Source organism: Lithobates pipiens, unplaced genomic scaffold (assembly GCF_037356315.1).
Source record: "Lithobates pipiens isolate NorthernLeopardFrog02 unplaced genomic scaffold, aLitPip1_a1.2 Scaffold_27, whole genome shotgun sequence".
In the NCBI taxonomy this organism is placed as follows: Eukaryota; Metazoa; Chordata; class Amphibia; order Anura; family Ranidae; genus Lithobates; species Lithobates pipiens.
The window spans coordinates 159371611-159388401 of record NW_027507788.1 but is presented as its reverse complement, the minus strand read 5'-3'; the positions used below and the strand labels follow the sequence as shown (position 1 = coordinate 159388401).

General features: G+C 41.6%; 1 protein-coding gene across 1 annotated transcript in view; it reads left to right on the top strand.

Annotated features, from left to right (window-relative positions):
• UBASH3B (ubiquitin associated and SH3 domain containing B) overlaps positions 1 to 12057 on the top strand; it is a 140972-nt gene extending 128915 nt beyond the window's left edge. Inside the window, exons 10-14 of the mRNA XM_077457763.1 lie at positions 339 to 431; positions 2976 to 3120; positions 5072 to 5178; positions 5581 to 5690; positions 7957 to 12057. Coding sequence (XP_077313889.1) covers positions 339 to 431; positions 2976 to 3120; positions 5072 to 5178; positions 5581 to 5690; positions 7957 to 8094 — 593 coding nt within the window. The 3' untranslated portion in view covers positions 8095 to 12057. The remainder of the gene's footprint in view (positions 1 to 338; positions 432 to 2975; positions 3121 to 5071; positions 5179 to 5580; positions 5691 to 7956) is intronic.
• Positions 12058 to 16791: the final 4734 nt, after the last annotated feature.

Sequence of the window (16791 nt, the reverse complement as noted above, 5' to 3'; positions counted from 1 at the left end):
GAAAGAACATTTGGAAGTGAAGTCGCTGTAGATCCGAGGAGGACATGCAAGGAAAATAAAAAACAGCATTTTGGCTTGCACATGATTGGATAATAAAATCAGCAGAGCTTCCCCTCATTTCAGGTCTACCCCTCAGATTTACAGTGACTGCATTCCCAAGTGCACTTTCAGTACAATTTCAAGTGCACTTTGCACTTGTGGTTTGCACTTATAGTGCAAAGTGGATTTGCCTTTCGTAAATAATCCCCTAGGTGTCAATAGAGCCATGATAGCAAAGTTGTCATAAAGGAGCTGTATTGGAGGTGGTCAGGGTGACGTTGAATATTTGTGTTTTGCAGGTCAGGCCTTGCTTGAGACTAACACAACCGTAGATTTCATATATTGCTCCCCATCCTTGCGTTGCGTACAGACGGCACACAACATACTGAAAGGTGAGTGGATGTCCTACGTTGCCTCTCTTATTTCATGGCAATGGATTTCAGCCCTAAATATTTGGTTGTCTTATTCTCTCCTTCTTATTGCTAATCTAAAGAGCGTCAGATGCAGCAAGCATTTACAGAGCATATAACTAGTTTTAGGCAACCATTCTATAAAGAACCCTTCAGATCTATTCTAGTAGTGACTAGAGCTGGGCCTGGCCAAGGGGTGGGCAGAAGAAGAAGCTGCCTTGATTTCAATAGGCTGTCCTACATGTGGCAAAGTAGCCCAGGACATTTGGTGTATTGCCGCTTTGCATGTTTTTTTATTGTGCGTTTTGCTGCATTTGTCACTGGTTTCTTCACATGGCAAAATGTATGTTTGCTTCTGCTTTTGCGGTGCCATTAACAATGAATGCCACCTAAAGTTAATTTTAGGTGTATAAAGGAGGCCATATACTATACAATCTGATTGTACCATCTCTGTAGATTTATCAAAACTATATAATAGAAGGACATGCCTATTTATCCAATCAGGCAGGACTTTGCTCTACATAGTTGATGGCAGATCCAAAAGAGATTGTACAATCAGATTGTATAGTGTATAGTGAGCTTTACAAACTTTGAGGACACACTTCTGTTTTCAACTACAACTCTGCTCCACATAGGCTGTTATCTGATTGCTCAGCTCCTGCACACTCAAATGAACGATCTATGCAAGATGAAAGTAAGGTAGAAAAAAAAATTGATGAATTGGTGTACTTAGTGAGAATGGTGATCGCTGATTGCATTTGAAAAGCATGCAGAGATGGTTGGAAGTGATCTCTTGGAGGAGGTGCAGAGGTGCATTAGTGTGAAAGACTCCTTTCACACTATTGGTCCGACCCAATCGGACCCTCCTTTCACCTCTATGAAACGGCAGATGTAAACAGATTTGTGTCCATTTACATACGCCTACCTCCAATCTGATTCGGTAAAAAACAAAACAAAAAAAAAACAGAAGGGATCAATCCCCTTCTGTCTGGGTGGATCAGATCAGAGGACCCATAGAGTAGAGTGGGCTGTGTCCATGCCCGCTCTGCACGGACCTAACATCCGCCTGCTCTTTCATTGTGGCCCGTGACCAGTTACCAAGTCGCTTAAGTGGCCCTCGCTCTTCAAAAGGTTGGGTACCCCTGCCTTAATGGCTTTATTTAAAAGCCTGTGATAAATATTATTATCAACTTGAAAAGATCCTCCTGTGTTTCCTCTTCCCTGTGGTAGGTAATTTTGGCTTAAATGCTGATACAAGGATCACTCCTTCCTCCTCATTAACCTGTTCTTATCTGCGCTATAGCCGAATGATGGCTACAGCATGTACCTACATTGCTGGGAGGCCGTTAGTAGACGTCCTCCCCTTTGCACGCTGTCAGCCAATGACAGCTGATCACGTGATGTAAACAGAAGATCGGTAATCGTTTTTTTTTCTCCTCACGCTGATAGCGCGAGAAGAAAAAAAAGCCAATCACCGGCTTCTGTGTAAGGGACATCGGTCCCGAAGAGGCACAGCTGCCTCATCTGTGCCAACCAGTACCGCCTGCCAGTGCCCACGCAGTGCATATCAGTGCCCACCAGTGTATATCAGTGCCATGCATCAATGCCCACCAGTGGTGCCAATCAATGTTTATCAGTGTCACCTACCAGTGCCCATCACTGTCCACTGCCACCCATCAGTGCCAGCTATCAGTGCCACCTCTCGGTGCTCACCAGTGCCACCTTATCAGTGCCTATTAATGCAGTCTATCAGTGCAGCCTATTAGTGCCCATCAGTGCCGCCTCATCAGCGTACATCAATGAAGGCGAAAAATTACCCGTTTGCAAAATTTTATAACAAAATATAAAACTGTTTTGTATATTTTTTTTCAAAATTTTCAGTTTTTAACAAAAAATTAAAAACCTAGAGGTGATCCAATACCACCAAAAAAATGCTCTATTTGTGGGAAACAAAATTATAAAAATGTCATGTGAGTACAGTGTAGCATGACTGCGCAATTATTATTCAAAGTGTGTCAGTGCTGAAAACTGAAAATTGGTCTGAGGCAAGTAGTTAAAGTGCAGATCAAAAGCCGCTGCTTCTTCCTGACTATCAGCAGTCTCCCCATATATAACACATGTGGAAAACAATAGAAGCTTGCAATAGTGTGATAAGGTTTAAAACAGGTTTATTGCAACTTGACATCCACATAGATTCACACTCACATTTTGCACAATAAAAACACACCTTGGTATGCTTGTAGACAAAGGGTGGTAACATCACCTGGAGACCGAATTCGCAGCCCCGGATCCCGGCGTTCACCCCGTCCTAAGCCTGTGCTGCAAGAGTCCTTGCTTACTTCCTCATCAGCCAATCAAGCTGTTCTCACCTGTCGCCAATGGGTGCCTTAAACTCCAGTAACACACTGTGGTGAACACTAGGGGGCACTGTGGGGGTCTGTCATTATATCATGTCATGTTATATTATTTGTCAGTTCAGTGTGTGGAATAACACAGTTTTTTTTGTCTGCTCTGAATTTTTTTCAGGCCTCAAGCAAGAGAGTAAAGGAAAAATCCGGGTGGAACCGGGCTTGTTTGAGTGGACAAAGTGGGTGTCTGGTACCTCGCTGCCCGCTTGGCTCTCACCCACTGAAATGGCAGCTGCCAATCTAAGTGTGGACACAACGTACAGGTAATCTCTGCATCTGTAAAAATAACATGTCTGTTCCTGAATTCCTTCATTACTACTACCCTTTCTTGGGTTGTTACTGACATGTGGTGAAAATTTTATGTCAATAGCACCTTTAGAAATATATTTACCTAGAAAAATGGTGACGTGTTTAATTGTTTAATACTTATTTTACCCGCTGTGTGTGTGTCTATGTGTGTGTGTGTGTGTGTGTGTGTGTGTGTGTGTGTGTGTGTGTGTGTGTATATATATATATATATATATATATATATATATATATATACACACAACAGTATCTCACAAAACTGAATACGGCAACCACATTTTTGTAAATATTTTCATGTGACACCACTAAAGAAATTACACTTTGCTACAATGTAAAATAGTGAGTGTACAGCTTGTATAACAGTGTAAATTTGCTGCCCCCTCAAAATAACTCAACACACAGCCATTAATGTCTAAACCGCTGCCAACAAAAGTGAGTACACCCCTAAGTGAAAATGTCCAAATTGAGCCTAATTAGCTAGTTTTCGTCCCCGGTGTCATGTGACTGGTTACTGTTACAAGGTCTCAGGTGTGAATGAGGAGCAGGTGTGTTAAATTTGGTGTTATCGCTCTCACTCTCTCATACTGGGCCCTGGAAGTTCAACATGGCACCTCATGGCAAACAACTCTCTGAGGATCTGAAAAAAAAGAATTGTTGCTCTACATAAAGATGGCCTAGGCTATATGAAGATTGCCAAGACCCTGAAACTGAGCTGCAGCACGGGGTCCAAGACCATACAGCAGTTTAACAGGACAGGTTCCACTCAGAACAGGCCTTGCCATGCTCGACCAAAGAAGTTGAGTGCACATGCTCATACGTCTGTTACCCTAAGACAACCTTTGGATATAATGCTAAGTGCTGTCAGAATTGCTGCAGAGGTTGAAGGGGTGGGGGATCAGCCTGTCAGTACTCAGACCATACGCCGCACACTGCATCAAATTGGTCTACATGGCTGTCTTCCCAGAAGGAAGCCTCTTCTAAAGATGATGCACAAGAAAGCCTGCAAACAGTTTGCTGAAGACAAGCAGACTAAGGACATGGATTACTGGAACCATGTCCTCTTGTCTGAAGAGACCAAGATAAATGTATTTAGTTCAGGTGGTGTCAAGTGCGTGTGTGGCAGCAACCAGGTGAGGAGTACAAAGACAAGTGTGTCTTTCCTACAGTCAAGCATGGTGGTGGGAGTATCATGGTCTGGGGCTGCATGCATGCTGCCAGCACTGGTGAGCTACAGTTCATTGAGGGAACCATGAATCCCAACATGTACTGTGACATACTGAAGCCGAGCATGATCCTCTCCCTTCAGAGCCTGGACCGCACCTCCAAGGCCACTGCCTTGCTAAAGAAGCTGAGGATAAAGGTGATGGACTGGCCAAGAATGTCTCCAGACCTAAACCCTATTGAGCATCTGGGGCGGCATCATCAAACAGAAGGTGGAGAAGCACAAGGTCTCGAATATCCACCAGCACCATGATGTCATCATGGAGGAGTGGAAGAGGACTCCAGTGGCAACCTGTGAAGCTCTGGTGAACTCCATGCCCAAGAGGGTTAAGGTCGTGCTGGAAAATAATGGTGGCCACACAAAATATTGACACTTTGGGCCCAATTTGGACATTTTCACTTAGGGGTGTACTCACTTTTGTTGCCAGCGGTTAGACATTAATGGTTGTGTGTTGAGTTATTTTGAGGGGACAGCAAATTTACACTGTTATACAAGCTGTACACTCACTACTTTACATTGTAGCAAAGTGTCATTTCTTCAGTGTTTCAAGAAAAGATATAAAATATTTACAAAAATGTGAGGGGTGTACTCACTATTGTGAGATATGGTATGTATTTGAGGTTCAATAAACATTGAATGCCTGGCTTTCCCTTTAAACATTGCTACCCCCCCTGTTTTTCCTGCAGACCTCACATACCGATCAGCAAGCTGGTGGTATCGGAGACATACGACACATACATGAGTCGGAGTTTCCAGGTGACAAAGGACATCCTCAGCGAGTGTAAGGGTAAAGGTGAGTCCCTGTGTGTACAATGTAGTAAAAACCTTTCCCGACATGAGGCTCAGGAAGAGACGCTCCTAGTTTTTCCTCCTGAAACCTGCTGCCAAGCTGTGAAGAAGAGAAGAGCAGGAGGAATGACCCCAAAGACAGATCCTCATTTCTTCAAATCTTCCACGTTACTTTTTTTTTTCCCCCTATTTATTTATTTAACGTAAATGTTGTTTTTCCGAAGTTACATGCCATTATGCTATATGAGCAGTGCTGTGTGGAGTTCTTCTTTAAGAAATGAAAGGGATGGGGTAATTCTGTTGCGTATAGAACTGATTTAATTTTCCTGATTCGTAATGAATTGCCTGTTAATTTTCTGTCTGCTGAGAGATGTGTGTGTCACGGCTTCTTCCCTCCTTCCGCCAGGAAATAACATCCTGATAGTAGCGCATGCCTCATCCCTAGAAGCCTGCACCCGCCAGTTACAGGGTCTCACCCCGCAAAACTCCAAGGATTTTGTACAGGTTGTCAGAAAGGTAAATAAATAAGAATACATCTGAATGTGAACTGTCTGTGTTGCCTGTAGTAAGCACATTTCCTTAGTGCTAGCAGCTGAGACCAGATTGGTCACTGTGGTCCTGCCTTTTTATTTTTCTTACCTCTTTGCTGTAGAATTTAACTTATTTGTGTTGTACAGTGAGGCCAAGTAAGGATCCCATATGTGTCTAAAATCAAGTTTTCCAATATTGTGAGAAGTTTTAATTGTGTTCATGCTTATTAAAAAAAAAAAAATGGGCAAGTTGTATAAATTTGGCTTATTTTTTTTATGTCATGTTGGTGCCCAGACCAAATTTTGCGGCCTCACTTTGAGTCAATCAAACTTAATATTAACTCCAGGACTAATATGGCCATCTAAAAATGTTTTTGCTTAAAGCGTATATAGCTATTATTTGGTACACTGTTTTAGTAAATACCTTGCTTAGATTATATTATTCTCATTTTTATAGGCTAAAAATGTTTTAGATATTATTATTATTATTATTATTATCATTATTTGCTGAAAATATAAAAATAAGTCAACACATATTTAAATTTAAAACAATTTTAACTTTTTTGATTTTATTATTTGTGAAAAAAATCATAGCGCCAAATACGTCAAAACCTTTTTCATTTTTTTTTTTTTAGTAACTACTTTGTTTAGATTTTTTTTCATTATTATTATTATTATTATGTTTCTTTTGCAAAGGTTTTTCCTTTGTGCATAGCAATTTCACAGGAAACATTTGCACTGGCATTGGTCACTGTTACGCTTTAGTAATCTGTGAACGAATGCTTCCCAATCATGAATCAGATTTACAACTAGAATACAGCACTGTGCACTCCTAGCTATCAGTAAAATCAGTAACATTCTGTCTGCATAGTGCAAAGCAATAAGAGCGATTGCGAGTGCCGGATGAACATCGCGGCCACAGGGCACGCTCATCAGCTCCTCAGTGATGCGGCAGGCTCGGGGAAGCCGAGGATGTCATATGACACCCGCCCAGGATGGGAGATCCCATCTGCGGATGTTATATGACAATGGACGGGTAGGGAAGTGGTTAAAATGCTGCCGCTATAATACCTTTTTGGATGATCTGTATATCACAGTTACATGATAAACTGTACAGTTTCTCCAGTGCTGAGAGTTCAGAAAGGAGGAGATTTTCACTTCAGCCTATATACACGCCCACATGTGTGATGTCAATCTCATGTGACCTGGCTAGCTCTGAGTACAAGAAACTGTTCTCTCCTGCATAAAAGACACAACTGAGCATGTGCAGGTTGTCTACTCTGCCTGTGTTAGCTGGCTTTGCCCAGATAGACAGTACAGGCAGGGGGAGAATCTGTGCATACAGGATAAAACAGCCATTTTACACAATGCAGAGGATTAACTCCTTAATTTCCACAGTGAGTGTAACAAGCATGCTTTACTGCATATACAGACTGATTTTACTGTTGTGGGTTTAGTAACACTTTAATATTCCGAAGGACTGTAATGCTACAGAATGCGGTAGAGTCCAAGGAGGGGGAGCGACAGGGCTGCTGTTAAAATTCAGGGGGCTCCGTACAGCTTACCTGACAGGGCTCCCCTGTCACATTTTTTTTGAATGGACACAGTGAGTGATCAGTGCCAATTGCTCACTGTGTTCATTCAGGAAAGGAAGGGGCTGGTAAACGGCACATATTTACCACGCGCTCCTCGCCCTCCATCCTGAATCATCCCCCTGTCTGCCCTCAGCAGCTGCGGTGGGAGAGGAGGGAAGCTGGCAGGAAGGGAAAGGGGCACACAGGTAGGCCTAGGCAGCAGGGGGGTGAGGACACAGATACCAATCTCCCTGCGGTGCAGCTGGAGGAATAAAAAGGAGGAGAAGCCGGCAGAGCTGTAAGGGGAGCCCCAGAGTTGTCAATAAGGCAGTACAGCTGTCACTGGTGCTCAGCAGGTGCCTAGGACCCCCCTTTTGAACTGATGGGACCTGGGCCCGGTACAGGAGGGCTGGCTGTACTGCCTTATCAGGGACCCTGGGGTGCGAATACATGTGCAAGCACCAGGGTGCAGACATAACTTATGAGCAGACTGTGCGACTGCACAATGGCCCCTCTGAGGCTTAGGGGCCTGTTTATACTAGTCCTGGGTTAGATGGGTATGAAGACCCTATTCATAAATTGTTATTACACCAGGGTTCTTTGGCGTGCATCATATATTTTATACTTGCTTCCCAGCCATTGGTGAGGTTCTCATCTGTATCCTATGTTCATTTTCAGATTCCATATTTGGGTTTCTGCTGTTGTGAAGAGCTGGGGGAGTCGAGCCTGTGGCAGCTGACGGACCCCCCCATTCTCCCGCTCACTCATGGACCCACCGGTGGATTTAACTGGAGAGAGACTTTACTGCAGGAGTGATCTCCAGTTCATGGACCAAACTGTTCCTCCGATCCAAACTGTAGAACGTTTTCGCCTCTGGATGCAAAGAGGCGGCAAGGTGCCGCACGGCTGCCCCGCCTATACCAATGTAGTCTATGTTTTGCCTATGTATATAGATATATCTCTCTCTCTCTATATATATATATATATATATATCTGTATGTGAAGACTAGCTATTTTTGTTGAGGATCTATATTTACCGGTTCAAAATGATATACCTGTATAGTAAACCAATGTCTTCTGCAGAGTTGGAAGCCTTATAGCGCAGGATTCCGCTAGCGGCGACTTTATCCTCGCCGTCTTCAGGTCAGTGTGTATGTAGCTTTAGTCCTGTCCGCAGGGGGCATCCTAGCATTGAGCTGAAATTAAGCTTTAGTCTTCCTGGATAATAATTTATCAATATTTATTACTGATGGTCGGGTCTCACTAGGCATTGGTTTTTCCATATTGTTCCAAGCGCCATGATCCACCGCAAATGGGAGTCAGTCAGTAGCTGACATCTCCTGCTTACAGTGCTGATCCTCTGGAATTGGTAGTGACTAAGAACATTGAGGTCCTTGATTGCTGCATGTGCCTGGTCAGTGATGTAAAAAGTCAGAGGATCAACATGGCAGGGAACTGGAATTTTCCATAAGAGGTCAACAATAGCCCTGTATTTCAGCTAAGGTTTCCTCTATTGGTTGGTGCATGTTTCATTCCATATTCGTTGGTCTCATTCACCCAGTGTGTCAGTACTTTGTTTTAGAGTGATGTCTCTTGTTATATTCATTTTTTTTCCTGAATATTGGGCAACTGCAATCAAATGGAGTCAGATCAATTTAGTCCTTACTCTACCCTCCTCTGCTGGGCTGTGTGGAAGTGACAACACACTGAGATCTGCTGTGCTAAAGACTCGGGGCCACTACCCTGCCTCCTAACGTGTAGTACAAGAGAACATCATGGCACTGGTAATGTACATTCTGAGTGCTGTCCTTCCCCCCAAGGCTCCATCAGGTACCTCCCAGTCCATCAGGTTACAGAGTGGGTTTGAATTACCAAGCAGCTTTTTATGTGTTTCTGAGACTCTGTTGGTAAGGTTTCTCATAGTACTTTTTGCCTCAGACCTTCCCACATGGCAATTTGGAAGATGTCACTTTCTCACAGCTTTGGCACTGCCCCTCCCACAAGGCCATACTGACGCTGTCACCCTCTTTAACACCTATCTCTCTACCCTTCCTCCAAGGCCATACTGCAGGCATCACCCTCCACCCTCACAACTGTCTCTGCCCCTCCCGCAGGGCCATACTCAAGATGTCACTGCCGCTCCCCCAGGGCCATACTGAACATGTCATTGTCACTCCCACAAGGCCATATTGGCAGCACCGCCCTCTAACTGATGTCTCTTTCACGTTCATGTTCTCTGATTTTGAGGAACTGTCCCTGATTTGGAGAAATGTCCCTCATTGTGGTCTGATCTATATAGTTGTATATAAAATGCACTTTTTATCTATCAAAAAGTGTTTTCCAGCACAAAACCTTTCATCTGATTTCTAAATGGCTGCATTTGTAAATTCCAAAAGCCAATATAAAGGAATAGTAATGGTAAAAAAAGCACTAGTGCAGGGATATGCAATTAGCGGACCTCCAGCTGTTGCAAAACTACAAGTCCCATCATGCTTCTGGGTGTCATGCTTGTGGCTGTCAGTCTTGCTATGCCTCATGGGACTTGTAGTTCTGCAACAGCGGGAGGTCTGCTAACTGCATATCCCTGCACTAGTGGGTTTAACTAATAATCTTTTTTTTATCAATTCTCCTTTAAGGGGGCATGGCCAGGGGTGTCCTATGCCTGCATTCTTTTGCTGATGGGTGTCCCTCATTCCCATCTCAAAAAGTTGGGAATTATGCTCTTTACCCTTCCTCCAAGGCCAAACTGGAGCCTATTATGGCAGAGCTCCAGATCTGGGGTCCTTGGGTGTTTTTTCAGATCTTCGAGCTCCCGTACGCTGTAGAGGCTCTTTATCCATGGGTGCTCTGGCCTCTGCAGTAGGGTGTGTGGATGGACTCCAGGAACGGTAACATCTCCCCAACTCTCCTTCCACTCTCTGGATTGGACCCCTGTCCCTTTTTTATAAAGCACATGATCAGTGGGTCAGACCCAAGAAAGCCTCAAGAACCGGGAAACATTTAAACGCCAACCCTCCCGGCTGGGGCAGCATAAAACTCCACCTGCCCACATACTGTTGGTGACAGCCTCTCATAGTTTTGTCTTCCACTCCCACAAGGCCATGTTTAACATGTCCCCTTCTCATAGCTGTGTCTCGGCCCCTCCTAAAGGCCACATTAAAGGTGTCCCCCTTTCATGGCTGTGTACCTTCCAAAGGCCATTCTGATGGTGCCACCCTTTAACAGCTATCTCTCTTCCAAGGCCATACAGCAAGAGTCACCCCTAACAGCGGTCTCTGACCTTCCCATACAGAGGATATCACTTTTTTACAACTGTATCTCTGCCCCTCCCACAGGACTGAAGACGTCTTACAGCCACACTCACATTTCTGAGAGGGTGACACCCTTATTAGGCTGTTTAATGCTTGTGTTATTTGGGCAGAACTAGAACTTGTGGCATTGTGGTGGGTAGCTTCTGTCATTGGAATCCCCCAGTTTTTAGAAGTTGGGGGGCTATTTAGCTTACCAGCAGCCACACAGCACTGGCGTATCCCTTTTCATTGGAGTTAACCTTTAAGTTGGTTTATAGCACCATAGGCAGTTGATAAAACCCCATACATTACATATATACATTGCAATCTAACTATGCAGTCCAAAACACTTCCACATCACAGGACTTTTGTATAAAAACAATCTGCAGGTCCAGCTTTTTGGTCTCCAGCTTTTACTAGCAAACCACTTCAGTCTGGTTGGCAAGAGGCACAGAAGCCCTTCAGCAGTTTTTTTTACAATATCCTGGAAATTGCAGTGCTTCCCAGTGCAGCCTATACACGAAACCCATGAGCGGTGTTTTGGGTTTAAACCAAATTGAACCTCGAAAATGCATTTAGCTTAAAAGAACAAATCAGAAAAATTCTTCTAATGCTCAGCCATTAAACTGACTTCTGATTGGCTACTATGGGTCACTTACTGTGTTGGCATTGTTTTACTAGATACGGCCAAATATCTGTTTTGGGTGAATATTGTAGTTATTCACTGTCTGATCACTCGGGCCATGCGGTACAGATAGATGTATTATAATTATTTAGCAGCTACTGAGAATTAATCTTCATTGGCCGAAAAGCATGGAGTACCGGTGCTCCTACGTACTGTTGTTTTATGAGCATGCTGTCATGAAATTGGTGATATTCAGGATGACGTAGATCTGGATGATGGGTCACAGGGAAAATGTCTGGCCAGTGATTGTCCACAGTGATTAGCCGTTTACATAACAAGCTCAGAGATGTGAGCCCACATCTCCATGGATATCATAGCCCCCCTTCCTCCTGAATCAGGACCACCACTTTTTGTTCTCCTTATATTTATTTTTGCATATTCAAAAGGCAGCTCTCCATCAATATTCTCTGCTGTACTGTTGCTGGATCTACACCACCCTGAATTCCATCACTGTTACATTGTAACAATACTAAGGGCCCCTTCACACTTGTCCATTTAGTGCGCAGGTAGTTCTGTGCACTAGTATTTTATTGCATCACACAGCTCCTCCTCTTTTTTTTTTTTTTTTTTTTACTTTATGTGAAGTGCACAATGGGACAGAGCAGAGAAGCACAGAGACATGCAGGGCCACCCAGAAGGTCTGAACATGACACACAGAGAACTAGTCCTGTCTGTTATAAATGAGGAAGAAAAAGGGATTTTAACGGTGCAATAGATTTAAGTAATGATGAGAGAAAATTGCAACCATAGTATAGAAAAGGATTTTATTATTATTTAACAATTTTTTAATAAGCTCAAAGTTAAAAAAACACATGTGAACATGTAAACAATGGCCGTAGTAAACAAAAAGCAGTAATTCATGAAAATAGTGGTCACGACAAGCAGGTTAAATTGAGAATAATTAGCCCGACATTTTTCGCTGTATTGCTTCTTCAGGGGATGTGCAAACAAAGACGATGTCACAGAAAACTATATAATATATTTATATATATATATAAATATTATAAATAAAACAAAAAACATTTTTTAGTAAACAGAAGATCTAAGATCTATAGAAGAATATATATATATATATATATATAGCCAACGGGCTTCTTTTCTTTGTAATGTCCAGCGTATGTTATATCTGTATATATATTTCTTATATATTGTAATTAGGTCTTCTGTTTACTAAAAAACTCTTTTGTGTTTTTAAATTCTAATAAATAAATATATATACACACATACATACACACACACACACACACACACACACACACACACACTTTTCTGTGACATCATTGTCTTTGTTTGCACATTCCCTGAAGAAGCAATACAGCGAAACATGTCTGGCTAATGTGCAATCCTTATTCTCAATTTAACCTGCTTGTCGTGACTACCATTTTCATGAATTACTGCCCTTTGTTTACTACGGCCATGGTTTACATGTTCACGTGTGTTTTTTAACTTTGAGCTTATTAAAAAAAAAATTAAATAATAAAAAAGCCTTTTCTATACTATGGTTGCAATTTTCTCTCATTACTTAAATCTATTGCACCATTAAAATCCCCTTTTCTTCCGCATTTTTAACAAATTACCTTGGGATGTGGTGACAATTTCACTGGGTGTTTCACCATTAATTGGCCAAAACTTCTATGATATTCTTTTCTGTGTGTCATTGCATTTACCTGCATTTATCTACAATGAAAAAACTCAGGTAGTTGCACCTTAACATAGTAACAGTTGTGGGTAACCCCATCTAATGTTAATTTCTATTTTGTGTTTGGCATGAGACAAGCTTGGGATTCCCAGAAGGGTCTTTATTGCTGTGTTGAACCCAGTGCAGGAGGGTCTCTTGCCATGGCTCCTGGCCTTCCCATGTATTTCTACGAGTTATCCATTACAGGGCAGGTGATGCGTTAGTTCTTTGCGCCCTCTAGTAGATACCTAGCAGCAGAAGGAGGAGCAAATGACAACTGGAGGTAGCCTCAAAAGCCACAGTTTGGAGGTGGTCACTCAATTGGGGACTAACCTCTGCTCCACCTGATCAATTTTGGGTGGAGGTGCCTATTTACATATTTAACTGGAACCCTGTGCATTACAACAGGATATTTTATTGTAACAGTATGTTAAATATGATGACAAACATATTGTAACCTCTTTTGTTGTATCTATTACGTCCTCTGTATCTCAGTCTGCGCTTTTTTTAGCCAAGTCTTTCTATCCTCCGGCAGAGGGTGATTACATTGTCCAGAAAAGAACCACATACAGAGGGCAATAGAAACAAACCTCTTCACCTAATTATATAAAGGCATTGCTGGAAAGCACAGAGGGATGCTAGAAAAACACTTATTGGAGGGGTTTGAAATCCTCCATGACCAGGAATAGCAATTCTGCCATTTGTGACGTTAGCCTTTGTTATAGGTCAGGATGATTTTGCACATGTTATATGTATGTTAGCATCCCCCAATGGATGAAAAGCACTCTGCAGATCTTGGCTTGCTGGGCCTTGTAGTTTCGCTGCAGCCGGCGATGCTCTATAGCTTGTGACTTCTATGATTGCACTGTATCACAGTATTATGCTACATAGAGATATTTATATTTACGTTGTGAAGAGAATGAAAGAAAAAAAAAAGTTTATTTAAGAAGTGACAATCAAACCAAAAAAAAACTTTTGCAGGCAATTTTTTTTTTTTGTTTCATGTAAGGTCTGAAAACATTTAAAAACCACTTGTCACCCCCATGCAGAGTGGAGGCGGACCTTAAGTATGTCACCTCTATGGTTCGCCTAGGTGACTGCGCTTTTAGGGCGATAATAATGTGGCTATTATTTGGCAGCTGGTGCAATCATTAAAGGGGAGCTCCACTGACAGGTAATACATGTATTGGCTTGTGTGCACCTCCCGCGCATATTTTATTTTCTGTCTACATTCCTTTACTTTTTTTTTGCTTTTCTCTCTGTCTTCTCCAAAATTGTCAGGTCTATCTTGAGTGGCAGCACTCCTCCCCCATTCCAACAGACCACGCCAACTTTTGTTGTTGTTGCGCAGACTCTATAAATCATCTTCGATACCACAATACTGTCCATACATACTGATAAAGGATCTATCAAAATGATCTTTTTAATTAGGAATAATAACTTGACCATTTTCTTTTTTTTTGGATGGGGGGGGGGGCTTTATAGTTTAGCGTGACCCACCCACTCAGTGCAACCAGGTATCAAAAGATAAACATTCTTTTGTTGATTCAATTATTATAACTATTGTTATCGTGTGTATGCCCGGCCTTACATTTGGGACTGACCAGTCAAATGCTATATTTCCGACAAACCAATAACCTGTAGTTGTCTTTTGGTGGAGCACCCCTTTAAATTGTACTGTGAACATCAATACATGGGTTTCTGATTTATTTATTTTTTTGCCAAACCATTCAAAAACGTTAAAAAGATCATAACTGAACAATATGATCATAACATGGACAATTTGTGTAAATTGGATGAATTCACATAAAATTATTATTGTGTTTTGAATTGTATGTGCCACCCATCCTGGCAAATGTAAAGAAGAGAATTGGCTGGTAAACAAACTTTATAGTGGGGCAAAAATGACTGAAATTAGCAATGCAAAAAAAAAAAAAGACTATTCACAAATTTTATTGCAGACAGTTATTTTTGGTCCCTAAACTTTCTTTGGTTACTATTGGAATTTGTTGACTTGTGGTACTCCCATGCCAAAAAAATTGTCCCATGTATTGCCAGTGTTAAGACGAACGCACACACTATACAATCTGATTGTATGATCTGCTAAATATAGATTGCATGGTGGTACAATAAAGAAAAAATATCCTGGTTATCAAAATGTGAGAGAGATTGTAAGGAGGGATGAGTGCAGTGATGTCGGCTAAAGTGATTTTAGCTTTCACTAAAACATCAGAGAAATTAGCCATATTTTTGCTCAGATGGCATTTGCTAAAAATTTGATATAATTTATTACCTTGTCCCTTTGCCAAGTGTTTGTGCCTTTACTTCTTTTTTGTGTAATATACCGGTAATTTAAAGCAGCAGTATGTAATCATGCATTTGCTTTTTCCTTTTTTTTTTTTTTGACAAACCATAAAATAGACAAAAATAAGAAAAAAGAATGACATTGTTGTGTAATTTATTGCTTGTTTGTTTGTTTTTTTGTTTTTTTACAGAAAGGGGAAAAAAAATAATTAAGTGACGGTAGAACATTTTTTCCCCCAGTTTCTGTGTTTTTTTTTTTTTTATAGAATAAAATTGTGGATTGTACAATCAGACGGTAACATTTGTGTGGTCAGCTTTTGATTCGAGTGAGCAGGAAGCAGACGGAGAGCAGACATTTGGTGTTGCATGGCTCAGCTGCTTCTTGGTTGGCCACCAATAAACGCCATCCCGTCGCCGCACTTTTTTTTCCCCCCATTTTGCAGGTTGATGATCTGCTCGTTGGGGGGCAATTGTAGCATCAATGGGGGAAATTCTCACACTGGATTGTGACATCTGTATATTGTCTGTACAATGTATGAATTTCTGATGTGAATGACCGATACCACTGAACGGGGAGGGGGCGATTAAACTGTTCATTTCTCAGGCCCAGACTCCATTATTTTAAGTGAATTATTTCAGTGTTGTCTCTCGGTTCCAGGCAGGGTGGATCTGATTTAAATCAACGCAATTCAAATCACTAGTAAAAAAGGCTGATTTTAAATCGTAATTTTTAAAGAGCAACTGTCATTTCTGTCCTGTAACGGACTCCTCCTCTGACCCACTGTTGACTCACCGACAGTCTCATTCACTTTAACGGGACGGCTGGTAATGCGGCAGTGACACAACAAGGTGAGGGACGTGGCAGCAGCAGGTGAGTGGATGCCCGCTAACAGGTGCTGCCATGATGGATCTGAAAGAACGAGTGCTTTTTAATGTAAACTCATTCTTGCTGGTAGTTAGGAAACCTTCATTTTGTTTGTAAATTTTAAAGATTCTATTTACAATAATAACCTGTCAAATTAGTAAAACAGCGATATCAGAACCAATTCATACAGTTTGTAGTGTACATAGATTTGCAAAACCGTGGGATAAAGGAATATTCCTGAACTTTGGTTTATCTCATGGTTACTGTGCAATTGTGTGAATGCATCAATGCAGTGCATGTTATCTCAGGTGCAGAGCTTGGATTCATTAAATGCGTTTACCAATAAAGTAAATATTTCAGAATATACAGCCTCATACTAGATAACCAAGCTCCATTTCATGCTGAACAAACAAAATTATTAACGTATCCTAAATAGAAAACCATCTTTAGATTATTACTCCAAAAGCATTTTAATAAATTTGATAAAAAATGAATCTATTATTTTTTTTTTTTTAAATCAATGATTTTTAACCACCTTGGTTCCAGGAAATGCTGTTGGGTGGTTGAAAGGCTGTCACCCTAATCCATTGGTTTAGGACCAGGATATCCAGAATTTTTCTGGCTTTGCTCAGTAAGGAAGTAAGAATTGGGAAGATGGTAGACATGTGCAGTTCGTTCCGAATTAATATTC